Here is a 27543-nt window from a genome sequence, read left to right on the forward strand (position 1 = left end):
CCAGTGTTGGTCATCCCAGTCTGTCTCTACCTACCAGTGTTGGTCATCCCAGTCTGTCTCTACCTACCAGTGTTGGTCATCCCAGTCTGTCTCTGCCTACCAGTGTTGGTCATCCCAGTCTGTCTCTGCCTACCAGTGTTGGTCATCCCAGTCTGTCTCTGCCTACCAGTGTTGGTCATCCCAGTCTGTCTCTGCCTACCAGTGTTGGTCATCCCAGTCTGTCTCTGCCTACCAGTGTTGGTCATCCCAGTCTGTCTCTACCTACCAGTGTTGGTCATCCCAGTCTGTCTCTACCTACCAGTGTTGGTCATCCCAGTCTGTCTCTGCCTACCAGTGTTGGTCATCCCAGTCTGTCTCTACCTACCAGTGTTGGTCATCCCAGTCTGTCTCTGCCTACCAGTGTTGGTCATCCCAGTCTGTCTCTGCCTACCAGTGTTGGTCATCCCAGTCTGTCTCTACCTACCAGTGTTGGTCATCCCAGTCTGTCTCTACCTACCAGTGTTGGTCATCCCAGTCTGTCTCTACCTACCAGTGTTGGTCATCCCAGTCTGTCTCTACCTACCAGTGTTGGTCATCCCAGTCTGTCTCTACCTACCAGTGTTGGTCATCCCAGTCTGTCTCTGCCTACCAGTGTTGGTCATCCCAGTCTGTCTCTACCTACCAGTGTTGGTCATCCCAGTCTGTCTCTACCTACCAGTGTTGGTCATCCCAGTCTGTCTCTACCTACCAGTGTTGGTCATCCCAGTCTGTCTCTACCTACCAGTGTTGGTCATCCCAGTCTGTCTCTACCTACCAGTGAGAAGACAAGTCTGTTTTCCAGTCAGACTCATCCTAATCTCTCGTGGACAGACTACGTAACATAAATGGTAGCTGGCACCAGATTCTCCTTCTGGGTTTGCCGAGCTCAGCCTCATCCTTACCCCTAAGGCCTTGTAAGTTATACTTGGTCGGTAACAGTGCTTCAGTGAGTCCTTGTCCCAGGGTTTGAGGACAGATAGAGTGATCTGATTGGTCAGTCTGTTATCTGATAGTCTCTGACTGAAGAGGGAGTACAGAGCAGGGTACAGGGTACTGTGAAATCATCCATCCATCCACCCCAGCTCTGAGCCACTGCCTACTTCCACAGGAAATACTGTATGCTGACATGTGTGTGTGTGTGTGTGCATCTCTCTGTGTCTACCTGTCTCTCTAGCGAGCATTAGCATTATACAGTATAGGATATGTATGACAGCCAGCGACTACAGGGGGGTCACAGTGGTACAGTCCAGCAGGGTCAGTAGTAGTCTTCATAGTTCTTAGGGTTGAGGCAGTAGAGGATCCCCCCGCCGAAGGAGAAAATGGTAGCGCCCCAGGCCAGGCCGTAACCCCAGTTGAACTCGTGGTATATGCTCATGCTGATGGTCTCAGTGAACTTGATGGGGTAGAGGACCAGACTGCAGCCCTGCAACACCACTGGAGCAGAGGGAAACAGAGGACATCTCATAAGAATATGTATATTGAAGAGGTAGAGATACAGTGCCTTGCGAAAGTATTCGGCCCCCTTGAACTTTGCGACCTTTTGCCACATTTCAGGCTTCAAACATAAAGATATAAAACTGTATTTTTTTGTGAAGAATCAACAACAAGTGGGACACAATCATGAAGTGGAACGACATTTATTCCTCCTTGCAAAACAGCTCGAGCTCAGTGAGGTTGGATGGAGAGCATTTGTGAACAGCAGTTTTCAGTTCTTTCCACAGATTCTCGATTGGATTCAGGTCTGGACTTTGACTTGGCCATTCTAACACCTGGATATGTTTATTTTTGAACCATTCCATTGTAGATTTTGCTTTATGTTTTGGATCATTGTCTTGTTGGAAGACAAATCTCCGTCCCAGTCTCAGGTCTTTTGCAGACTCCATCAGGTTTTCTTCCAGAATGGTCCTGTATTTGGCTCCATCCATCTTCCCATCAATTTGAACCATCTTCCCTGACCCTGCTGAAGAAAAGCAGGCCCAAACCATGATGCTGCCACCACCATGTTTGACAGTGGGGATGGTGTGGTCAGGGTGATGAGCTGTGTTGCTTTTACGCCAAACATAAAGCTTTGCATTGTTGCCAAAAATAGTTCAATATTTGGTTTCATCTGACCAGATCACCTTCTTCTACATGTTTGGTGTGTCTCCCAGGTGGCTTGTGGCAAACTTTAAACGACACTTTTTATGGATATCTTTAAGAAATGGCTTTCTTCTTGCCACTCTTCCATAAAGGCCAGATTTGTGCAATATACGACTGATTGTTGTCCTATGGACAGAGTCTCCCACCTCAGCTGTAGATCTCTGCAGTTCATCCAGAGTGATCATGGGCCTCTTGGCTGCATCTCTGATCAGTCTTCTCCTTGTATGAGCTGAAAGTTTAGAGGGACGGCCAGGTCTTGGTAGATTTGCAGTGGTCTGATACTCCTTCCATTTCAATATTATCGCTTGCACAGTGCTCCTTGGGATGTTTAAAGCTTGGGAAATCTTTTTGTATCCAAGTCCGGCTTTAAACTTCTTCACAACAGTATCTCGGACCTGCCTGGTGTGTTCCTTGTTCTTCATGATGCTCTCTGCGCTTTTAACGGACCTCTGAGACTATCACAGTGCAGGTGCATTTATACGGAGACTTGATTACACACAGGTGGATTGTATTTATCATCATTAGTCATTTAGGTCAACATTGTATCATTCAGAGATCCTCACTGAACTTCTGGAGAGAGTTTGCTGCACTGAAAGTAAAGGGGCTGAATAATTTTGCACGCCCAATTTTTCAGTTTTTGATTTGTTAAAAAAGTTTGAAATATCCAATAAATGTCGTTCCACTTCATGATTGTGTCCCACTTGCTGTTGATTCTTCACAAAAAATACAGTTTTATATCTTTATGTTTGAAGCCTGAAATGTGGCAAAAGGTCGCAAAGTTCAAGGGGGCCGAATACTTTCGCAAGGCACTGTATATGCATATTACTTATGAATTAACTGTCTAACAAGGAATTTGATATCAGAAGATAGAGACAAATAATTGTGTGTGTGTGTGTGTGTGTGTGTGTGTGTGTGTGTGTGTGTGTGTGTGTGTGTGTGTGTGTGTGTGCGCGCACGCGTGCGTGCGTGTTCACCTGCAGCGAACAGCATGACAGCGACAGGTCTGTTGAAGCGTCTCCGAGAGCCGATACACACTGACACCAGGACCACCAGGAAGGAGAGCAGGACCAGAGCAGCTCCGCCTAGCAACAAGGACAGGGTGGCGATCTGCCAGTCTAGAAGAGAGAGAATACATATATAGTTAAGGAAAGAGGTAGAGGAGGGAAAAGAGAGGGGAGGAGCATACGAGAGAAATGGAGGGAGAAGGGGATGGGAGACAGAGAGGGAAGGAGATATAGAGGACAGAGAGGGAAGGGAGATAGAGGACAGAGAGGGAAGGAGAGATAGAGGACAGAGAGGGAAGGAAAGATAGAAGACAGAGAGGGGGAAGGAGAGTAGAAGACAAGAGGGAAGGGAGAGATAGAGGACAGAGGGAAGGAGAGAGGGAGACAGAAGGGAAGGAGAGATAGAAGACAGAGAGGGAAGGAGAGATAGAAGACAGAGTTAAGGGAAGGAGAGATAGAGGACAGAGAGGGAAGGAGAGATAGAGGACAGATTGGGGGGATATCAGGTGGTATAAACAAGAGGGAGGGACAGCAAGTTGTCAGAGGGAAATGGAGAGGGAACAGCAAGAGAGAAGAAAGAGGGGAGAGAGAAAGAGAGAAGGGAGAGAGGGGGAGAGATAAAGGACAGAGAGGGGTAGGGAGAAAGAGGAGAGAGAGGGGAGAGGGAGACAAAGAAAGAGGGGAAGCGAGAAAAGGACAGAGAGGGGGGGAGAGAAAGGGGGGATAAAGAGAGGGGGGAGAGAGAGAGACAGAGAAATGGAGGAGGGAAAAAGGAGAGAGGGGAAAGAGGGGGAGAGAGAGAGAGACAGAGAAAGAGGGGGAGGGAGAAAAGGAGAGAGGGGAGAGAGAGAAAGAGGGGGAGGGAGAGAGGGGGGAGAGAGAGAGACAGAGAAAGAGGGGGAGGGAGAAAAGGAGAGAGGGGATAGAGAGAAAGAGGGGGAGGGAGAGAGGGGGGAGAGAGAGACAGAGAAGAGGAGGAGGGAGAAAAGGGAGAGGGGGGAGAGAGAGAAAGAGGGGGAGGGAGAGAGCGAATGAGGGGGAGGGGGAGAAAGAGGGTGGGGGGGAGAAAAAGAGGGGGAGGGAGAGAGAAAGAGGGTGAGGGAGAGAGAAAGAGGGTGAGGGAGAGAGAAGAGAAAGAGGGTGAGGGGAGAGAGAGGGGGTCAGATAGACACGCTGACCCGCATCTCACTGACACACATCGTTGACTAAAGATTGTTGGCATGTTACCAGAATCAATCTGCCATCATCTCAACCAACCCCACTAACAACATACAGGCAAGGCAACATCTGCACCCCACCCACAACCCCACCAACAACTACCCCACCCACAACCCCACCACCATCTACACCCCACCCACAACCCCAACCCCACCAACATCTACACCCCACCCACCACCCCAACCCCACCACCATCTACACCCCACCCACAACCCCAACCCCACCACCATCTACACCCCACCCACAACCCCAACCCCACCACCATCTACACCCCACCCACAACCCCAACCCCACCACCATCTACACCCCACCCACAACCGCAACCCCACCACCATCTACACCCCAGCCACAACCCCAACCCCACCAACATCTACACCCCACCCACAACCCCAAACCCACCACCATCTACACCCCACCCACAACCCCAACCCCACCAACATCTACACCCCACCCACAACCCCAACCCCACCAACATCTACACCCCACCCACAATCCCACCAACATCTACACCCCACCCACAACCCCAACCCCACCAACATCTACACCCCACCCACAACCCCATCCCCACCAACATCTACACCTCACCCACAACCCCAACCCCACCAACATCTACACCCCACCCACAACCCCACCAACATCTACACCTCACCCACAACCCAACCCCACCAACATCTACACCCCACCCACAACCCCAACCCCACCAACATCTACACCCCACCCACAACCCCATCCCCACCAACATCTACACCTCACCCACAACCCCAACCCCACCAACATCTACACCCCACCCACAACCCCACCAACATCTACACCCCACCCACAACCCCAAACCCACCACCATCTACACCCCACCCACAACCCCAACCCCACCAACATCTACACCCCACCCACAACCCCAACCCCACCAACATCTACACCCCCACCCACAATCCCACCAACATCTACACCCCACCCACAACCACAACCCCACCAACATCTATACCCCACCCACAACCCCACCAACATCTACACCCCACCCACAACCCCAACCCCACCAACATCTACACCCCACCCACAACCCCATCCCCACCAACATCTACACCTCACCCACAACCCCAACCCCACCAACATCTACACCCCACCCACAACCCCACCAACATCTACACCTCACCCACAACCCCAACCCCACCAACATCTATACCCCACCCACAACCCCACCAACATCTATACCCCACCCACAACCCCAACCCCACCAACATCTATACCCCACCCACAACCCCACCAACATCTATACCCCACCCACAACCCCAACCCCACCAACATCTACACCTCACCCACAACCCCAACCCCACCAACATCTACACCCCACCCACAACCCCACCAACATCTACACCTCACCCACAACAACATCTACACCCCACCCACAACCCCAACAACATCTACACTCCACCAACAACCCCACCTACAACTACAACCCCACCAACAACCCCAACCCCAACCCCACCAACAGCCACAACCCCATCTACAACCACAACCCCAACCACAACCCCAACCCTACCAACAACTACAACCCCAACAACTACACCCCACCAACAACTCCAACTCCAACCCCACCCACAACCCCAACCCTACCAACAACTACAACCCCATCAACTACACCCCACCAACAACTACACCCCACCAACAACCACAACCCCACCCATCAACTTCACCCCACCAACAAAACCCACCAACAGCCACAACCCCACCCACAACCACAACCCCACCAATAACTACAACCCCACCAACAACTACAACCCCACCCACAACTACAAATCCACCCCCATCCACAACAGCAACCCAACCAACAACTACAACCCCACCCACAACAACAACCCCAACCCCACCAACAACTACAACCCCGCCCACAACTACCACTCCAACCCCACCCACAACAGCAACCCCACCAACAACTACAATCTCACCCACAACAACTACAACCCCACCCACAACCCCAACCCCACCAACAACTACAACCTCACCCACAACCCCAACAACTACAACTCCACCCAGAACTACAACACCTCCACAACCCCAAATCCCACCCACAACCCAACCCACAACCCCATCTACAACCACACCAACAACTAAAACCCCACCCACAACCACAAATCCCACCCCCAACCCCACCTACACTCACAAACTCACCCACAACCCCAACCCAACTCACAACCCAACCCACCACACCACCCCCACAAAATAGATAGAAGAAGGGACTAGAAAACTCTTCAGTCAGTAATAAATATTGGTTTAGTGAGAGGTCCAGCAGCAGCTGTGTACAGTAGTTATGACACTGTGGTCAGACAAGGACAGGAAATAGAGACGATCAATCTGTTCCAAACGGCTGGCTGGGTTATCTCCTGGCCAATCATGGTGACTGGCTAGATTCTGTGAAGAGGAGGAGGGAGAGGAGGTTGGAGAAGAAGAGAGGGGATGGGGGAGTGGAGAGGAGGATGGGGAAGAGGAGGATGGGGAAGAGGAGAAAGGAGGAGAAGACACTTAAAGATCTACATGAGGATGAGGAAGAGGAGGATGGGGGAATGGAAAGGAGGAGAGGAAAGGAGGATGGGGGAGAGGAGGATGGGGAAGAGGAGAAAGGAGGAGAGGAGGATGGGGAAGAGGAGAAAGGAGGAGAGGAGGATGGGGAAGAGGAGAAAGGAGGAGAGGAGGATGAGGAAGAGGAGAAAGGAGGAGAAGACACTTAAAGATCTACATGAGGATGAGGAAGAGGAGGATGGGGAAGAGGAGGATGGGGAAGAGGAGAAGAGGAGGGATGGGGAGAGGAGGGGAGAGGAGGATGGGGGGGAGATGGGGGAGGGGAGAGGAGGATGGAGAAGAGGAGGATGGGGAGAGGGGGAGGAGGATGGGGGAGAGGAGGATGGGGGAGAGGAGAGGAGGATGGGGAAGAGGAGGATGGGGAAGAGGAGAAAGGAGGAGAGGAGGATAGGGAAGAGGATGATGGGGAAGAGGAGGAAGGAGGAGAGGGAGAGGAGGATGGGGAAGAGGAGAGGAGGATGGGGGAGAGGAGAGGAGGATGGGGGAGAGGAGAAAGGAGGAGAGGAGGATGGAGAAGAGGATGATGGGGAAGAGGAGGAAGGAGGAGAGGAGAGGAGGATGGGGGAAGAGGAGAGGAGGATGGGGAAGAGGAGGATGGGGAAGAGGAGAAAGGAGGAGAGGAGGATGGGGAAGAGGAGAAAGGAGGAGAGGAGGATGAGGAAGAGGAGAAAGTAGGAGAAGACACTTAAAGATCTACATGAGGATGAGGAAGAGGAGGATGGGGGAGAGGAGGATGGGGAAGAGGAGGAAGGAGGAGAGGAGAGGAGGATGGGGAGAGGAGAGGAGGATGGGGAGAGGAGAGGAGGATGGGGAAGAGGAGAGGAGGATGGGGGAGAGGAGGAAGGAGGAGAGGAGAGGAGGATGGGGAGAGGAGAGGAGGATGGGGAAGAGGAGGATGGGGAAGAGGAGAGGAGGATGGGGGAGAGGAGAGGAGGATGGGGAAGAGGAGAAAGGAGGAGAGGAGAGGAGGATGGGGAGAGGAGAAAGGGGGAGAGGAGAGGGGGATGGGGAGAGGGGAAAGGAGGAGGGAGAGGAGAGGAGGATGGGGAGAGGAGGGGAGAGGAGGATGGGGAAGAGGAGGATGGGGAAGAGGAGAGGAGGATGGGGAAGAGGAGAGGAGGATGGGGAAGAGGAGAAAGGAGGAGAGGAGAGGAGGATGGGGAGAGGAGAAAGGAGGAGAGGAGGATGGGGAGAGGAGAAAGGAGGAGAGGAGAGGAGAGGAGGATGGGGAGAGGAGGGAAGAGGAGGAGGGGGAGAGGAGGGGAGAGGAGGATGGGGAAGAGGAGGATGGGGAAGAGGAGGATGGAGAGGAGGAGAGGAGAAAGGAGGAGAGGAGGATGGGGAAGAGGAGAAAGGAGAAAGGAGGAGGAAGAGGAGAAAGGAGGAGGAGAGGAGAAAGGAGGAGGAGAGGAGGCGACACTTAAAGATCTACAGGAGGAAAGCATGTACAGTTGTTCCAGCGATGTGAGTGAAAAACAACGAGAACTCAGGACATTCATGATGAAACCTGAAGAAACATCTGAAGTGTTGTGGGCGTCTACCTTCCCTGCCCAGGAGATCCCCTCTTCCCAGTCAGACTGGTTTACACCAGATGAAGAGGGACATTTCCCACACTAACTCTACCCTGTCCGTACGCATTAACCAGAGGCTGCATCCAAAATGGCACACTATTCCCTTTATAGTGCACTACTTTTGACCAGGGCCCATAGGGTATCCCATAGGACCCTGGTCAAAGGGAACAGTGTGCCATTTGGGATGCCCTCAGAGAGGAATAGCCTAACGTTGGAGGGGTTTATGTTTCATTCATGTTTCACAGTCACTGCTCTCAGCCTATCAGAAGACACAGCCAGGGAGCCTGGTTATAAAGAGGACCACATGGTTGTGTTATGGTCGGGAGAAGGGTTACAAGAGGGGGAGAGACCACTGAGGTCTTCGTTAGCTGGTTGGTAAAGAATTACAGACACTAACATGTGTATTGTGGTTCCCACTTTAAAGAACTACAGACAGTAACATGTGTATTGTGGTTCCCACTTTAAAGAACTACAGACAGTAACATGTGTATTGTGGTCCCCACTTTAAAGAACTATAGACACTAACATGTGTATTGTGGTCCCCACTTTGAAGAACTACAGACACTAACATGTGTATTGTGGTTCCCACTTTGAAGAACTACAGACAGTAACATGTGTATTGTGGTCCCCACTTTGAAGAACTACAGACAGTAACATGTGTATTGTGGTTCCCACTTTGAAGAACTACAGGCAGTAACATGTGTATTGTGGTCCCCACTTTAAAGAACTACAGACAGTAACATGTGTATTGTGGTCCCCACTTTAAAGAACTACAGACACTAACATGTATTGTGGTCCCCACTTTAAAGAACTACAGACAGTAACATGTGTATTGTGGTCCCCACTTTAAAGAACTACAGACACTAACATGTGTATTGTGGTCCCCACTTTAAAGAACTACAGACACTAACATGTGTATTGTGGTCCCCATTTTAAAGAACTACAGACAGTAACATGTGTATTGTGGTCCCCACTTTAAAGAACTACAGACACTAACATGTGTATTGTGGTCCCCACTTTAAAGAACTACAGACACTAACATGTGTATTGTGGTCCCCACTTTAAAGAACTACAGACACTAACATGTGTATTGTGGTCCCCACTTTAAAGAACTACAGACACTAACATGTGTATTGTGGTCCCCACTTTAAAGAACTACAGACACTAACATGTGTATTGTGGTCCCCACTTTAAAGAACTACAGACAGTAACATGTGTATTGTGGTCCCCACTTTAAAGAACTACAGACACTAACATGTGTATTGTGGTCCCCACTTTGAAGAACTACAGACACTAACATGTGTATTGTGGTTCCCACTTTGAAGAACTACAGACACTAACATGTGTATTGTGGTCCCCACTTTGAAGAACTACAGACCTAACATGTGTATTGTGGTTCCCAAAGAACTACAGACACTAACATGTGTATTGTGGTCCCCACTTTAAAGAACTACAGACACTAACATGTGTATTGTGGTCCCCACTTTTAAGAACTACAGACAGTAACTTGAACAATACCATTTTGATGATGGACTCAACTTGACTCTGAAGAGCCATGTGAAAGAAGCTCACTGAGATGTGGTGTTGAACCTCTCTACCACAGGACCATGTTAGGTGTTTTTTTATATAGTTTTTATTTTACCTTTATTTAACTAGGCAAGTCAGTTAAGAACAAATTCTTATTTTCAATGACTGCCTAGGAACACTGGGTTAACTGCCTGTTCAGGGGCAGAACGACAGATTTGTACCTTGTCAGCTCGGGGATTTGAACTTGCAACCTTTCAGCTGCTAGTCCAACGCTCTAATCGCTAGGCTACTCCTTTCACACCTCAGTGGGACTTATTTAAAGGAAGGAATGTGTAGCAGCATGTGACTGCCTGGATTAGAGGCTTGAACATGTTTCTCATCACTCAGTTTAGTTATTAGAGCTTCTGACTGGTCACTTCTTACAGGGATTAACCTTTTCCTGCAGTGGGCTAAACCAGGGTCACACAGACTGTTTCTTGGTCGTCTTAAACTGATCTACTTTGTAACAACAGTATCCACCTCACACACATGGTTATGGGTTTAACAACAGTGTCCACCTCACACACATGGTTATGGGTTTAACAACAGTGTCCACCTCACACACATGGTTATGGGTTTAACAACAGTGTCCACCTCACACACATGGTTATGGGTTTAACAACAGTGTCCACCTCACACACATGGTTATGGGTTTAACAACAGTGTCCACCTCACACACATGGTTATGGGTTTAACAACAGTGTCCACCTCACACACATGGTTATGGGTTTAACAACAGTGTCCACCTCACACACATGGTTATGGGTTTAACAGCAGTGTCCACCTCACACACATGGTTATGGGTTTAACAACAGTGTCCACCTCACACACATGGTTATGGGTTTAACAACAGTGTCCACCTCACACACATGGTTATGGGTTTAACAACAGTGTCCACCTCACACACATGGTTATGGGTTTAACAACAGTGTCCACCTCACACACATGGTTATGGGTTTAACAACAGTGTCCACCTCACACACATGGTTATGGGTTTAACAACAGTGTCCACCTCACACACATGGTTATGGGTTTAACAACAGTGTCCACCTCACACACATGGTTATGGGTTTAACAAAAGAAGACACCTGTATCATGTCAGATATAGAGTTGAAATGTCTTCCATTTTGATTTTGCATCCCAATATTACACTTTCTATACATTTGACATGAAAAAAAGAGTATTAATTATGAAATGATGGTTAACATTCCCCCATGAGGCCACTAGAGGGCGATTTGGTCCTTTAACTACAGGAAAGGTATTGAAGATTATCCATATACATTGCGTCTTAAATGGCCTGTAGTTGTGCACACATCCATGTGTGTGTGTGTGTGTGTGTGTGTGTGTGTGTGTGTGTGTGTGTGTGTGCAACATGTGTGTGTGTCCATGTGTGTGTGTGTCCATGTGTGTGTGTGTGTGTCCATGTGTGTCCGTGTGTGTGTGTGTGTCCGTGTGTGTGTGTATGTGTGTTTGTGTGTGTGTGTATGTGTGTATGTGTGTGTGTGTGTGTGTGTGTGTGTGTGTGTGTGTGTGTGTGTTGTGTGTGTGTGTGTATGTATGTGTGTATGTCCATGTGTGTGTGTGTGTGTGTGTCTGTGTCCATGTGTGTGTATGTCCGTGTGTCTATGTCCATGTGTGTGTGTGTGTGTGTGTGTGTGTGTGTGTGTGTGTATGTCCGTGTGTATGTCCGTGTGTGTGTGTGTGTGTGTGTCTACGTCTACATAGTCCCTAACTCCATTAATGTCAGCAGGAACATTATATCAAACTCATTCCACAGAGGGCTGTCTGTGGGTTTTCACTCCTCCCTTGTACTTGACTTATGAATTAAGGTCACTAACTAGTAAAAAACTCCCCTCACCTGATTGTGTATGTCTTAATTGAAAGGAAAAACCAAAAACCTGCAGACACTCAGCCCTCCATGGAATGAGTTTGACTCTCCTGTCCTCGGGGGTCCTTCTCTGACTGTGGGATGAAACCATCACCATATTATTTTCCAGTGTTCATTCAGAGGCCACAAATAGACCAGAACCTTCTGAGGACCTCTCTGAGGAGAGGAAGAGGGAGAGGGAGAGGGAGAGGGAGAGGGGAGAGGGAGGGAGAGGGAGAGGGAGAGGGAGAGGGGAGAGGGAGAGGGAGAGGGGAAGAGGGGGAGAGGGGAGGGGAGAGGAGGAGGGGAGGGAGAGGAGAGGAGAGGAGAGGGAGAGGGAGAGAGGAGAGGGAGAGGGAGAGGGAGAGGGAGAGGGAGAGGAGGGAGAGGGAGAGAGGAGAGGGAGAGGAGAGAGAGGAGAGGAGAGGGAGAGGGAGGGAGAGGAGAGGAGAGGGAGAGGAGAGGAGAGGGAGAGGAGAGGTGCAAAGAGAAGAGGATATTAGTCTGCCCTGATCCCAATCTGCCTGTCCTTAAAGAGAGCTAGGTATCCTTACCACACGGAGCGACCGACCCCGACCGCACCGCAGCGAATCATGTCTGACATGAAATATTCACCAGTGTGAAGAAAGTCTGAAAAAATAGGTCAGTCAAACTAGCCAGGCTCTTTAAACACATCCTGACATAGAAGTGGAATGATCCTGTCCTCCATTGAGGAAGGAGGGAGGGAGGAGGGATGGAGGGATGGAGGGAGGGATAGAGGCAAGGAAGAGGGAAGGAGGGATGGAGGAAAGGAGGAGGGAAGGAGGAGGGCTGGAGGATGGAGGAGGGAGGGAGGGATGGGGGAAAGGATTGATGGAGGGACAAAGGAGGGAAGGATAGAGGGAAGGAGGGATGAAGGAGGGGGAGTAAAGGAGGAGGGAGGGAGGGATGGAGGAGGGAGGAAAGGAGTGATGGAGAGACGAAGGAGGGAAGGATAGAGGGAAGGAGGGATGGAGGAAAGGAGGGATGGAAGAGGGAGGAAAGGGGGAGGGAAGGAGAGATGGAGGGACAAAGGAGGGAGGGAAGGAGGGATGGAGGGATGGAGGAAAGGAGGGATGGAAGAGGGAGGAAAGGGGGAGGGAAGGAGAGATGGAGGGACAAAGGAGGGAGGGAAGGAGGGATGGAGGAAAGGGGAAGGAGGGAAGGAGGGATGGAGGGAGGGAAGGAGAGATGGAGGGACAAAGGAGGGAGGGATGGATAGAGGGGGATAAAACAGCAGCAGCACATCACTGTGGATTGGTCATGCATTAACTGGAGAGTTTTGTGTGTGTGTGTGTGTGTGTGTGTGTGTGTGTGTGTGTGTGTGTGTGTGTGTGTGTGTGTGTGTGTGTGTGTGGAGTTGGACTAGCACTGAATCAGATAGTGAGATCCACAGAACAGATAAAGAGCTGTCATTAAACTATTAGAATTTTAATTGAATTTCTAAGTGGCAGAATCGTCATTACAGAAAACCCCCTCTGGTCAAAACATGGGATAAACTCTCTCTGTCTACAAAATGGTCTCTTACGGTTTCCACTGACTGATTTGTCTGAAACCCACAAACACACCCTGTAGAGGGAGGGAGACAGAGAGAGAGAGAGATGGGGAAGAGAGAGGTGGGGGCGAGAAAGAGAGCGAGAGAGACCGGGAGATGGAGAGGGAGAGAGACAGAGATGGGGAGAGGGAGAGAGACAGAGAGATGGGGAGATGGAGAGGGAGAGAGACAGACAGACAGATGGGGAGATGGAGATGGAGAGAGACAGAGAGATGGGGAGATGGAGAGGGAGAGAGACAGACAGACAGATGGGGAGATGGAGATGGAGAGAGATGGGGAGATGGAGATGGAGAGAGACAGAGAGATGGGGAGATGGAGAGGGAGAGAGACAGACAGACAGATGGGGAGATGGAGGAGAGAGACAAAGAGATGGGGAGAAGAGAGAGACAGAGATGTCAAGACAGAGAGATGGGGAGATGGAGAGGGAGAGAGACAGACAGACAGATGGGGAGATGGAGATGGAGAGAGACAGAGAGATGGGGAGATGGAGAGGGAGATAGACAGACAGACAGACAGATGGGGAGATGGAGATGGAGAGAGACAGAGATGGGGAGATGGACAGGGAGAGAGACAGAAGATGGGGAGATGGAGAGGGAGAGAGACAGACAGACAGATGGGGAGATGGAGACTCTGTGGAGAAGAGACAGACAGACAGATGGGGAGATGGAGATGGAGAGAGACAGAGAGATGGGGAGATGGAGAGGGAGAGAGACAGACAGACAGACAGATGGGGAGATGGAGATGGAGAGAGACAGAGAGATGGGGAGATGGAGAGGGAGAGAGACAGAGAGATGGGGAGATGGAGAGAGACAAGACAGATGGGGAGATGGAGATGGAGAGGGAGAGAGACAGAGAGATGGGGAGATGGAGAGGAGAAGACAGACAGACAGATGGGGAGATGGAGAGGGAGAGGGAGAGGAAACAGGCCACAGCTGGATGAGTCCAGGCTGCACTTTCAGTGGATGAGAAGAGTTTTGAAACATCATATACTGTCAAGAACATCAACATATTCATTTAGAGCCGAGACTGAAAATATAATATATGGCACTCAACAAATGTAAATTACACCAGATAACAACATAAAACAACTGCAGAAACTGAATAAAATCTAGATAAACTATTTATACAAAATGTCTGAGAAATGGAGACAAATGTGAAAAGAGGAAATGTACAATTGTGAAAGTGACCTGACAGGACTCTGTGCTCAGAAGAGGGGTTCAGTCAGATAGCCCTCTGGGTAAACGGAGACCCCATCAGATCAAAACCAAGTGTGTGAATGTAGCACCCAGTTGCCCTAGTTACTAATCTCCAGGCATTTGTCCCACTGGGAATGTTCTGCTCAGAGTTATGCTGCTGGCTGTCTGAAAGAGGGCAAACGTGGGAATTCAACAAAGACTAATTTCTAGAAACCAAAAGCGTAAGGAAAAGCCCCAGCTGGATTGGTGAGCTGGCATGGAAAAAATCCCACGCTTCCCAAAGCGCATCTCCAATGAGCAAATAAGGTTCCCCCTCCCCAAAGAGTTCCTCCACGTGTCATCTAGCCGTTCTGGAACAGTCCATATTCTAGTTTTAGATGATAAACGGATTTGTAAAGCTCAACTGTTTCACCTGTAGGTGAATTTGTAAGAAGGGATGGGAGGAACATGGCTGAGGCAAGAAAAGTAAAATTTTAAAGTAAATATTTGAGGTCTGTCTGATCGAGATGCTCTGCTTTTTTAACACCACATTCAACCAAACAAGTCCTGCTCTAGTTTGATCTGGACTATGGCCTGGTTATGTAGTCAGGAGCTGCAAGGAAGGACATAGGAGAGATGTAAAGGACATAGGAGAGCTGCAAGGAAGGACATAGGAGAGATGTAAAGGACATAGGAGAGCTGTAAAGAAGGACATAGGAGAGCTGTAAAGAAGGACATAGGAGAGATGTAAAGAAGGACATAGGAGAGATGTAAAGAAGGGACAGGAAAGCTGTAAAGAAGGACATAGGAGAAATGTAAAGGACATATGAGAGATGTAAAGAAGAACAGGAGAGCTGTAAAGAAGGACAGGAGAGCTGTAAAGAAGACATAGGAGAGCTGTAAAGAAGGACAGGAGAGATGTAAAGAAGGACAGGAGAGCTGTAAAGAAGGACAGGAGAGCTGTAATGAAGATCATAGGAGAGATGTAAAGAAGGTCAGGAGAGCTGTAAAGAAGGACATAGGAGAGCTGTAAAGAAGGACAGGAGAGCTGTAAAGAAGGACAGGAGAGCTGTAAAGAAGGACAGGAGAGCTGTAAAGAAGGACATAGGAGAGCTGTAAGGAAGGACATAGGAGAGATGTAAAGAAGGACATAGGAGAGCTGTAAAGAAGGACATAGGAGAGCTGCAAGGAAGGACATAGGAGAGCTGTAAAGAAGGACAGGAGAGCTGTAAAGAAGGACATAGGAGAGCTGCAAAGAAGGACATAGGAGAGCTGTAAAGAAGGACATAGGAGAGCTGTAAAGAAGGACATATGAGAGCTGCAAGGAAGGACATAGGAGAGCTGTAAAGAAGGACATAGGATAGCTGTAAAGAAGGACATAGGAGAGATGTAAAGAAGGACATAGGAGAGCTGTAAAGAAGGACATAGGAGAGCTGTAAAGAAGGACATAGGAGAGATGTAAAGAAGGACATAGGAGAGATGTAAAGAAGGACATAGGAGAGATGTAAAGAAGGACATAGGAGAGCTGTAAAGAAGGACAGGAGAGCTGTAAAGAAGGACATAGGAGAGCTGTAAAGAAGGGCAGGAAAGCTGTAAAGAAGGACATAGGAGAAATGTAAAGGACATATGAGAGATGTAAAGAAGAACAGGAGAGCTGTAAAGAAGGACAGGAGAGCTGTAAAGAAGCACATAGGAGAGCTGTAAAGAAGGACAGGAGAGATGTAAAGAAGGACAGGAGAGCTGTAAAGAAGGACAGGAGAGCTGTAAAGAAGACATAGGAGAGATGTAAAGAAGGACATAGGAGAGATGTAAAGAAGGACATAGGAGAGCTGCTAAGAAGGACATAGGAGAGATGTAAAGAAGGACATAGGAGAGATGTAAAGAAGGACAGGAGAGCTGTAAAGAAGAACATAAGAGAGATGTAAAGAAGGACATAGGAGAGATGTAAAGAAGGACATAGGAGAGCTGTAAGAAGGACATAGGAGAGATGTAAAGAAGGACATAGGAGAGATGTAAAGGACATAGGAGAGCTGTAAAGAAGGACATAGGAGAGATGTAAAGAAGGACAGGAGATGTAAAGAAGGACATAGGAGAGCTGTAAAGAAGGACAGGAGAGCTGTAAAGAAGGACATAGGAGAGCTGTACAGAAGGACATAGGAGAGCTGTAAAGGACAGGAGAGCTGTAAAGAAGGACATAGGAGAGATGTAAAGACATAGGAGAGCTGTAAAGAAGGACATAGGAGAGCTGTAAAGAAGGACATAGGAGAGATGTAAAGAAGGACATAGGAGAGATGTAAAGAAGGACATAGGAGAGCTGTAAAGAAGGACATAGGAGAGATGTAAAGAAGGACACAGGAGAGCTGTAAAGAAGGACAGGAGAGCTGTAAAGAAGGACAGGAGAGCTGTAAAGAAGGACAGGGAGCTGTAAAGAAGGACAGGAGAGCTGTAAAGAAGGACATAGGAGAGCTGTAAAGAAGGACAGGAGAGCTGTAAAGAAGGACAGGAGAGCTGTAAAGAAGGACATAGGAGAGCTGTAAAGAAGGACAGGAGAGCTGTAAAGAAGGACAGGAGAGCTGTAAAGAAGGACAGGAGAGCTGTAAAGAAGGACAGGAGAGCTGTAAAGAAGGACAGGAGAGCTGTAAAGAGGACAGGAGAGCTGTAAAAGAAGGAGATGTAAAGAAGGACATATGAGAGCTGCAAAGAAGGACATAGGAGAGCTGTAAAAGAAGGACAGGAGAGCTGTAAAAAGAAGGGACAGAGGAGAGCTGTAAAGAAGGACAGGAGAGATGTAAAGAAGGACATATGAGAGCTGCAAAGAAGGACAGGAGAGCTGTAAAGAAGGACAGGAGAGCTGTAACACGGACATAGGAGAGCTGTAAAGAAGGACATATGAGAGCTGCAAGGAAGGACATATGAGAGCTGCAAAGAAGGACATAGGAGAGCTGTAAAGAAGGACAGGAGAGCTGTAAAGAAGAACAGGAGAGCTGTAAAGACGGACATAGGAGAGATGTAAAGAAGGACATAGGAGAGCTGTAAAGAAGAACAGGAGAGCTGTAAAGACGGACATAGGAGAGATGTAAAGAAGGACATAGGAGAGATGTAAAGGACATATGAGAGCTGTAAAGAAGGACATAGGAGAGATGTAAAGAAGGACACAGGAGAGCTGTAAAGAAAGACATAGGAGAGCTGCATAGAAAGACAGGAGAGCTGTAAAGAAGGGCAGGAGAGCTGTAAAGAAGGACATAGGAGAGATGTAAAGAAGGACATAGGAGAGCTGTAAAGCAGGACAGGAGAGCTGTAAAGAAGGACAGGAGAGCTGTAAAGAAGGACATAGGAGAGCTGTAAAGAAGGACATAGGAGAGTTGCAAGGAAGGACATAGGAGAGCTGTAAAGAAGGACATGAGAGCTGTAAAGAAGGACAGGAGAGCTGTAAAGACGGACAGAAGAGCTGTAAAGACGGACATAGGAGAGATGTAAAGAAGGACATATGAGAGCTGCAAAGAAGGACATAGGAGAGCTGTAAAGAAGGACAGGAGAGCTGTAAAGACGGACATAGGAGAGCTGTAAAGAAGGACATATGAGAGCTGCAAGGAAGGACATATGAGAGCTGCAAAGAAGGACATAGGAGAGCTGTAAAGAAGGACAGGAGAGCTGTAAAGAAGGACAGGAGAGCTGTAAAGACGGACAGAAGAGCTGTAAAGACGGACATAGGAGAGATGTAAAGAAGGACATATGAGAGCTGCAAAGAAGGACATAGGAGAGCTGTAAAGAAGGACAGGTGAGCTGTAAAGACGGACATAGGATAGCTGTAAAGAAGGACATATGAGAGCTGCAAGGAAGGACATAGGAGAGCTGTAAAGAAGGACAGGAGAGCTGTAAAGAAGAACAGGAGAGCTGTAAAGAAGGACAGGAGAGCTGTAAAGAAGAACAGGAGAGCTGTAAAGAAGGACAGGAGAGCTGTAAAGAAGGACATAGGAGAGATGTAAAGAAGAACATAGGAGAGTTGCAAGGAAGGACATAGGAGAGCTGTAAAGAAGGACATGAGAGCTGTAAAGAAGGACAGGAGAGCTGTAAAGAAGGACATAGGAGAGCTGTAAAGAAAGACAGGAGATCTGTAAAGAAGGGCAGGAGAGCTGTAAAGAAGGACATAGGAGAGCTGTAAAGAAGGACAGGAGAGCTGTAAAGACGGACAGAAGAGCTGTAAAGACGGACATAGGAGAGATGTAAAGAAGGACATATGAGAGCTGCAAAGAAGGACATAGGAGAGCTGTAAAGAAGGACAGGAGAGCTGTAAAGAAGGACAGAAGAGCTGTAAAGCAGGACAGGAGAGCTGTAAAGAAGGACACAGGAGAGCTGTAAAGAAGGACAGGAGAGCTGTAAAGAAAGACAGGAGAGCTGTAAAGAAAGACAGGAGAGCTGTAAAGAAGGACATAGGAGAGCTGTAAAGAAGGACATAGGAGAGCTGTAAAGAAAGACAGGAGAGCTGTAAAGACGGACAGAAGAGCTGTAAAGACGGACATAGGAGAGATGTAAAGAAGGACATATGAGAGCTGCAAAGAAGGACAACGGAGAGCTGTAAAGAAGGACAGGAGAGCTGTAAAGAAGGACAGGAGAGCTGTAAAGAAGGACAGGAGAGCTGTAAAGAAGGACAGGAGAGCTGTAAAGAAGGACATAGGAGAGATGTAAAGAAGAACATAGGAGAGTTGCAAGGAAGGACATAGGAGAGCTGTAAAGAAGGACAGGAGAGCTGTAAAGAAGGACAGGAGAGCTGTAAAGAAGGACATAGGAGAGCTGTAAAGAAGGGCAGGAGAGCTGTAAAGAAGGACATAGGAGAGCTGTAAAGAAGGACATAGGAGAGCTGTAAAGCAGGACAGGAGAGCTGTAAAGAAGGACAGGAGAGCTGAAAAGAAAGACAGGAGAGCTGTAAAGAAGGACAGGAGAGCTGTAAAGAAGGTCAGGAGAGCTGTAAAGACGGACATAGGAGAGCTGTAAAGAAGGACATATGAGAGCTGCAAGGAAGGACATAGGAGAGCTGTAAAGAAGGACAGGAGAGCTGTAAAGAAGGACAGGAGAGCTGTAAAGAAGGACAGGAGAGCTGTAAAGACGGACATAGGAGAGATGTAAAGAAGGACATAGGAGAGATGTAAAGAAGGACAGGACAGGACAGCTGTAAAGAAGGACAGGAGAGCTGTAAAGAAGGACATAGGAGAGCTGTAAGAAGGACATAGGAGAGCTGTAAAGAAGGACAGGAGAGCTGTAAAGCAGGACAGGAGAGCTGTAATGAAGGACAGGAGAGCTGTAAAGCAGGACAGGAGAGCTGTAAAGACGGACATAGGAGAGATGTAAAGAAGGACATAGGAGAGCTGTAAAGAAGTACAGGAGAGCTGTAAAGAAGGACAGGAGAGCTGTAAAGAAGGACATAGGAGAGCTGTAAAGAAGGACACAGGAGAGCTGTAAAGAAGGACAGGAGAGCTGTAAAGAAGGACAGGAGAGCTGTAAAGACGGACATAGGAGAGATGTAAAGAAGGACATAGGCGAGATGTAAAGGACATATGAGAGCTGTAAAGAAGGACATAGGAGAGATGTAAAGAAGGACACAGGAGAGCTGTAAAGAAAGACAGGAGAGCTGTAAAGAAGGACAGAAGAGCTGTAAAGCAGGACAGGAGAGCTGAAAAGAAAGACAGGAGAGCTGTAAAGAAGGACAGGACAGCTGTAAAGAAGGACAGGAGAGCTGTAAAGAAGGACAGGAGAGCTGTAAAGAAGGACAGGAGAGCTGTAAAGAAGGACAGGAGAGCTGTAAAGAAGGACAGGAGAGCTGTAAAGAAGGACACAGGAGAGCTGTAAAGAAGGACAGGAGAGCTGTAAAGAAGGACAGGAGAGCTGTAAAGAAGGACACAGGAGAGCTGTAAAGAAGGACAGGAGAGCTGTAAAGAAGGACATAGGAGAGCTGTAAAGAAGGACATAGGAGAGCTGTAAGAAGAACATAGGAGAGCTGTAAAGAAGGACATAGGAGAGCTGTAAAGAAGGACAGGAGAGCTGTAAAGACGGACATAGGAGAGATGTAAAGAAGGACATAGGAGAGCTGTAAAGAAGGACATAGGAGAGCTGTAAAGAAGTACAGGAGAGCTGTAAAGAAGGACACAGGAGAGCTGTAAAGAAGGACAGGAGAGCTGTAAAGAAGGACAGGAGAGCTGTAAAGCAGGACAGGAGAGCTGTAAAGACGGACATAGGAGAGATGTAAAGAAGGACATAGGAGAGCTGTAAAGAAGGACATAGGAGAGCTGTAAGAAGGACATAGGAGAGCTGTAAAGAAGGACAGGAGAGCTGTAAAGAAGGACAGGAGAGCTGTAAAGAAGGACATCAGGAGAGCTGTAAAGAAGGACAGGAGAGCTGTAAAGAAGGACAGGAGAGCTGTAAAGACGGACATAGGAGAGATGTAAAGAAGGACATAGGAGAGATGTAAAGGACATATGAGAGCTGTAAAGAAGGACATAGGAGAGATGTAAAGAAGGACACAGGAGAGCTGTAAAGAAAGACAGGAGAGCTGTAAAGAAAGACAGGAGAGCTGTAAAGAAGGACATAGGAGAGCTGTAAAGGACATATGAGAGCTGTAAAGAAGGACATAGGAGAGATGTAAAGAAGGACACAGGAGAGCTGTAAAGAAAGACAGGAGAGCTGTAAAGAAAGACAGGAGAGCTGTAAAGAAGGACAGGAGAGCTGTAAAGAAGGACATAGGAGAGCTGTAAAGAAGGACAGGAGAGCTGTAAAGAAGGACAGAAGAGCTGTAAAGCAGGACAGGAGAGCTGTAAAGAAGGACACAGGAGAGCTGTAAAGAAGGACAGGAGAGCTGTAAAGAAAGACAGGAGAGCTGTAAAGAAAGACAGGAGAGCTGTAAAGAAGGACATAGGAGAGCTGTAAAGAAGGACATAGGAGAGCTGTAAGAAGGACATAGGAGAGCTGTAAAGAAGGACATAGGAGAGCTGTAAAGAAGGACAGGAGAGATGTAAAGAAGGACAGGAGAGCTGTAAAGAAGGACATAGGAGAGCTGTAAAGAAGGACATAGGAGAGCTGTAAAGAAGGACATAGGAGAGCTGTAAAGAAGGACATAGGAGAGCTGTAAAGAAAGACAGGAGAGCTGTAAAGACGGACAGAAGAGCTGTAAAGACGGACATAGGAGAGATGTAAAGAAGGACATATGAGAGCTGCAAAGAAGGACAACGGAGAGCTGTAAAGAAGGACAGGAGAGCTGTAAAGAAGGACAGGAGAGCTGTAAAGAAGGACAGGAGAGCTGTAAAGAAGGACAGGAGAGCTGTAAAGACGGACATAGGAGAGATGTAAAGAAGGACATAGGAGAGCTGCAAAGAAGGACATAGGAGAGCTGTAAAGAAGGACAGGACAGCTGTAAAGAAGGACAGGAGAGCTGTAAAGACGGACATAGGAGAGCTGTAAAGAAGGACATATGAGAGCTGCAAGGAAGGACATAGGAGAGCTGTAAAGAAGGACATAGGAGAGCTGTAAAGAAGGACAGGAGAGCTGTAAAGAAGAACAGGAGAGCTGTAAAGAAGGACAGGAGAGCTGTAAAGAAGGACATAGGAGAGATGTAAAGAAGAACATAGGAGAGTTGCAAGGAAGGACATAGGAGAGCTGTAAAGAAGGACAGGAGAGCTGTAAAGAAGGACAGGAGAGCTGTAAAGAAGGACATAGGAGAGCTGTAAAGAAGGGCAGGAGAGCTGTAAAGAAGGACATAGGAGAGCTGTAAAGAAGGACATAGGAGAGCTGTAAAGCAGGACATGAGAGCTGTAAAGAAGGACAGGAGAGCTGAAAAGAAAGACAGGAGAGCTGTAAAGAAGGACAGGAGAGCTGTAAAGAAGGTCAGGAGAGCTGTAAAGACGGACATAGGAGAGCTGTAAAGAAGGACATATGAGAGCTGCAAGGAAGGACATAGGAGAGCTGTAAAGAAGGACAGGAGAGCTGTAAAGAAGGACAGGAGAGCTGTAAAGAAGGACAGGAGAGCTGTAAAGACGGACATAGGAGAGATGTAAAGAAGGACATAGGAGAGATGTAAAGGACATATGAGAGCTGTAAAGAAGGACATAGGAGAGATGTAAAGAAGGACACAGGAGAGCTGTAAAGAAAGACAGGAGAGCTGTAAAGAAAGACAGGAGAGCTGTAAAGAAGGACAGAAGAGCTGTAAAGCAGGACAGGAGAGCTGAAAAGAAAGACAGGAGAGCTGTAAAGAAGGACAGGACAGGACAGCTGTAAAGAAGGACAGGAGAGCTGTAAAGAAGGACATAGGAGAGCTGTAAGAAGGACATAGGAGAGCTGTAAAGAAGGACAGGAGAGCTGTAAAGCAGGACAGGAGAGCTGTAATGAAGGACAGGAGAGCTGTAAAGCAGGACAGGAGAGCTGTAAAGACGGACATATGAGAGCTGCAAGGAAGGACATAGGAGAGCTGTAAAGAAGGACAGGAGAGCTGTAAAGAAGGACAGGAGAGCTGTAAAGAAGGACAGGAGAGCTGTAAAGACGGACATAGGAGAGATGTAAAGAAGGACATAGGAGAGATGTAAAGGACATATGAGAGCTGTAAAGAAGGACATAGGAGAGATGTAAAGAAGGACACAGGAGAGCTGTAAAGAAAGACAGGAGAGCTGTAAAGAAAGACAGGAGAGCTGTAAAGAAGGACAGAAGAGCTGTAAAGCAGGACAGGAGAGCTGAAAAGAAAGACAGGAGAGCTGTAAAGAAGGACAGGACAGGACAGCTGTAAAGAAGGACAGGAGAGCTGTAAAGAAGGACATAGGAGAGCTGTAAAGCAGGACAGGAGAGCTGTAAAGACGGACATAGGAGAGATGTAAAGAAGGACATAGGAGAGCTGTAAAGAAGTACAGGAGAGCTGTAAAGAAGGACAGGAGAGCTGTAAAGAAGGACATAGGAGAGCTGTAAAGAAGGACACAGGAGAGCTGTAAAGAAGGACAGGAGAGCTGTAAAGAAGGACAGGAGAGCTGTAAAGACGGACATAGGAGAGATGTAAAGAAGGACATAGGCGAGATGTAAAGGACATATGAGAGCTGTAAAGAAGGACATAGGAGAGATGTAAAGAAGGACACAGGAGAGCTGTAAAGAAAGACAGGAGAGCTGTAAAGAAGGACAGAAGAGCTGTAAAGCAGGACAGGAGAGCTGAAAAGAAAGACAGGAGAGCTGTAAAGAAGGACACAGGAGAGCTGTAAAGAAGGACAGGAGAGCTGTAAAGAAGGACATAGGAGAGCTGTAAAGAAGGACATAGGAGAGCTGTAAGAAGGACATAGGAGAGCTGTAAAGAAGGACATAGGAGAGCTGTAAAGAAGGACAGGAGAGCTGTAAAGACGGACATAGGAGAGATGTAAAGAAGGACATAGGAGAGCTGTAAAGAAGGACATAGGAGAGCTGTAAAGAAGTACAGGAGAGCTGTAAAGAAGGACACAGGAGAGCTGTAAAGAAGGACAGGAGAGCTGTAAAGAAGGACAGGAGAGCTGTAAAGCAGGACAGGAGAGCTGTAAAGACGGACATAGGAGAGATGTAAAGAAGGACATAGGAGAGCTGTAAAGAAGGACATAGGAGAGCTGTAAGAAGGACATAGGAGAGCTGTAAAGAAGGACAGGAGAGCTGTAAAGAAGGACAGGAGAGCTGTAAAGAAGGACATAGGAGAGCTGTAAAGAAGGACAGGAGAGCTGTAAAGAAGGACAGGAGAGCTGTAAAGACGGACATAGGAGAGATGTAAAGAAGGACATAGGAGAGATGTAAAGGACATATGAGAGCTGTAAAGAAGGACATAGGAGAGATGTAAAGAAGGACACAGGAGAGCTGTAAAGAAAGACAGGAGAGCTGTAAAGAAAGACAGGAGAGCTGTAAAGAAGGACATAGGAGAGCTGTAAAGGACATATGAGAGCTGTAAAGAAGGACATAGGAGAGATGTAAAGAAGGACACAGGAGAGCTGTAAAGAAAGACAGGAGAGCTGTAAAGAAAGACAGGAGAGCTGTAAAGAAGGACATAGGAGAGCTGTAAAGAAGGACAGGAGAGCTGTAAAGACGGACATAGGAGAGATGTAAAGAAGGACATAGGAGAGCTGTAAAGAAGGACATAGGAGAGCTGTAAGAAGGACATAGGAGAGCTGTAAAGAAGGACATAGGGGAGCTGTAAGAAGGACATAGGAGAGCTGTAAAGAAGGACAGGAGAGCTGTAAAGACGGACATAGGAGAGATGTAAAGAAGGACATAGGAGAGCTGTAAAGAAGGACATAGGAGAGCTGTAAGAAGGACATAGGAGAGCTGTAAAGAAGGACATAGGAGAGCTGTAAAGAAGGACAGGAGAGCTGTAAAGAAGGACATAGGAGAGCTGTAAAGAAGGACAGGAGAGCTGTAAAGAAGGACATAGGAGAGCTGTAAAGAAGGACAGGAGAGCTGTAAAGACGGACATAGGAGAGATGTAAAGAAGGACATAGGAGAGATGTAAATGACATATGAGAGCTGTAAAGAAGGACATAGGAGAGATGTAAAGAAGGACACAGGAGAGCTGTAAAGAAAGACAGGAGAGCTGTAAAGAAAGACAGGAGAGCTGTAAAGAAGGACATAGGAGAGCTGTAAAGAAGGACAGGAGAGCTGTAAAGAAGGACAGGAGAGCTGTAAAGACGGACATAGGAGAGATGTAAAGAAGGACATAGGAGAGCTGTAAAGAAGGACATAGGAGAGCTGTTAGAAGGACATAGGAGAGCTGTAAAGAAGGACAGGAGAGCTGTAAAGAAGGACAGGAGAGCTGTAAAGACGGACATAGGAGAGATGTAAAGAAGGACATAGGAGAGATGTAAATGACATATGAGAGCTGTAAAGAAGGACAGGAGAGCTGTAAAGAAGGACAGGAGAGCTGTAAAGAAGGACATAGGAGAGCTGTAAAGAAGGACAGGAGAGCTGTAAAGAAGGACAGGAGAGCTGTAAAGAAGGACATAGGAGAGCTGTAAAGAAGGACAGGAGAGCTGTAAAGAAGGACAGGAGAGCTGTAAAGCAGGACAGAGCTGTGACAGGAGAGCTGTAAAGAAGGACATAGGAGAGCTGTAAAGAAGGACAGGAGAGCTGTAAAGAAGGACAGGAGAGCTGTAAAGAAGGACAGGAGAGTTGTAAAGGACAGGAGAGCTGTAAAGAAGGACAGGAGAGCTGTAAAGAAGGACATAGGAGAGCTGTAAAGAAGGACATAGGAGAGCTGTAAAGAAGGACAGGAGAGCTGTAAAGAAGGACAGGAGAGCTGTAAAGAAGGACATAGGAGAGCTGTAAAGAAGGACAGGAGAGCTGTAAAGGACAGGAGAGCTGTAAAGAAGGACAGGAGAGCTGTAAAGAAGGACAGGATAAAGAAGGACATGAGAGCTGCAAAGAAGGACAGGAGAGCTGTAAAGAAGGACAGGAGAGCTGTAAAGGACAGGAGAGCTGTAAAGAAGGACAGGAGAGCTGTAAAGAAGGACATAGGAGAGCTGCAAAGAAGGACAGGAGAGCTGTAAAGAAGAACAGGGGAGCTGTAAAGGACAGGAGAGCTGCAAAGAAGGACAGGAGAGCTGTAAAGAAGGACATAGGAGAGCTGTAAAGAAGGACAGGAGAGCTGTAAAGAAGGACATAGGAGAGCTGTAAAGAAGGACAGGAGAGCTGTAAAGGACAGGAGAGCTGTAGCTGGCCCAGAACAGACCAGCACCTCTTGCCCTTCACAGTTAACAGAGGGCTAATATCAACAAGATGCATTCCAGTCTCACTTGGCTTAAAGTAGATGAAAGACTGACTGTGTCACTTCTTATTTTTATGAGAAATATTACTGTGATGAAAATACAAAATTGTCTGTATCATCAAATAACATATAGTTCTGACTGACATGCCTGCCCCACCAGACAGTATTGTATAGAGCCATGGTTACATGGATCCCCCCTCCATCAAAAATGTACCAAGCAAAAAATATTTTAAACAACACCTCACAACACAACGCCCCTCCCCTACCTGACCTAAATAATTGGTCTATGTAAAATCATTTGGTTGTCCTGAGTGGTTTGTCAGCACAGGTCCTTGTGTATTTCTACATGGATTTTAAACGGATGTCATTCTGTCCTCGAGCTGTTCTGGTCTATTATAGTTATGTATTACGTTCTGTTTGGAGCCCAGGAAGAGTAGCTGATGCAAATAAAATCCTAAAATTAGCCTGTCTGCTTAATAAACAAAAGCACAAACATAGACTGTCTTCGACATAAAGAGAAGCAGGCGTTCTGTGTGAGCCGGGCCGGCCAGGGAGCGGAGAGGTGGTTATGGAAATCAGCGTCAAACAAATGACGGAGGGACGGAGAAGAAAAGAGCACCGGGCAGTCAGAGAGAGAGAGACTCCCACAAGAGATGCTTTGTCATGGCGACAGGACTGAATCTCCGTAAATGCACAACTTACTGCATCTATGCAGACTATACACCAGCCTCTCAATTCCCTCTTTAGAGCATCACTATTATCATAGGTTAGACTATGTATGAATGGAAACCAATAACCACAAACAAAGCAAGGTGAATCCTGCGCTATAATTAGTTGGTTAACAGATGACGGCCGCGCCACTGGGTCTCACCCACCTGCCTCCAGCGTGCTGTTGCACTGCCAGATCTCTGACGACGCTGCTTTCCAGCACGCCTCCCACAGTGAGAAGCAGTACTGGTCGTCGGCGGTCACCCATGCCGGGCTCATCACGGCTCCAACGTCTAAGCACAGCGCCAGGAACACGCACACCAGTCCCACCAACTTCAAAGGCGTCAGCGCCGAGACGCGCACCTCCTCTGTCTCGCTAACAGACGAAGACAT

At 47.8% G+C, this 27543-nt stretch overlaps 2 protein-coding genes across 2 annotated transcripts; one reads left to right on the forward strand and one right to left on the reverse strand.

Moving 5' to 3' along the window:
* Window positions 1-1256: 1256 nt before the first annotated feature.
* LOC135532528 (transmembrane protein 47-like) lies at window positions 1257-27543 on the reverse strand. The gene is made up of 3 exons (XM_064960006.1): window positions 27318-27543; window positions 3132-3272; window positions 1257-1452 (listed from the first exon to the last, which is right to left on the reverse strand). Exons 1-3 carry the CDS (start codon window positions 27541-27543, stop codon window positions 1274-1276), a joined length of 546 nt encoding a protein of 181 aa, XP_064816078.1. The 3' UTR covers window positions 1257-1273.
* LOC135532525 (uncharacterized) lies at window positions 7002-12368 on the forward strand (the record flags this gene model as incomplete). Its single annotated transcript, XM_064960002.1, has 4 exons — window positions 7002-7137; window positions 7561-7624; window positions 8319-8394; window positions 12315-12368. Coding segments are annotated over 4 exons (330 nt in total), but the record flags the coding sequence as incomplete, so codon positions are not given.

The sequence above is a fragment of the Oncorhynchus masou genome, unplaced genomic scaffold (assembly GCF_036934945.1).
Source record: "Oncorhynchus masou masou isolate Uvic2021 unplaced genomic scaffold, UVic_Omas_1.1 unplaced_scaffold_1895, whole genome shotgun sequence".
NCBI lineage: Eukaryota > Metazoa > Chordata > Actinopteri > Salmoniformes > Salmonidae > Oncorhynchus > Oncorhynchus masou.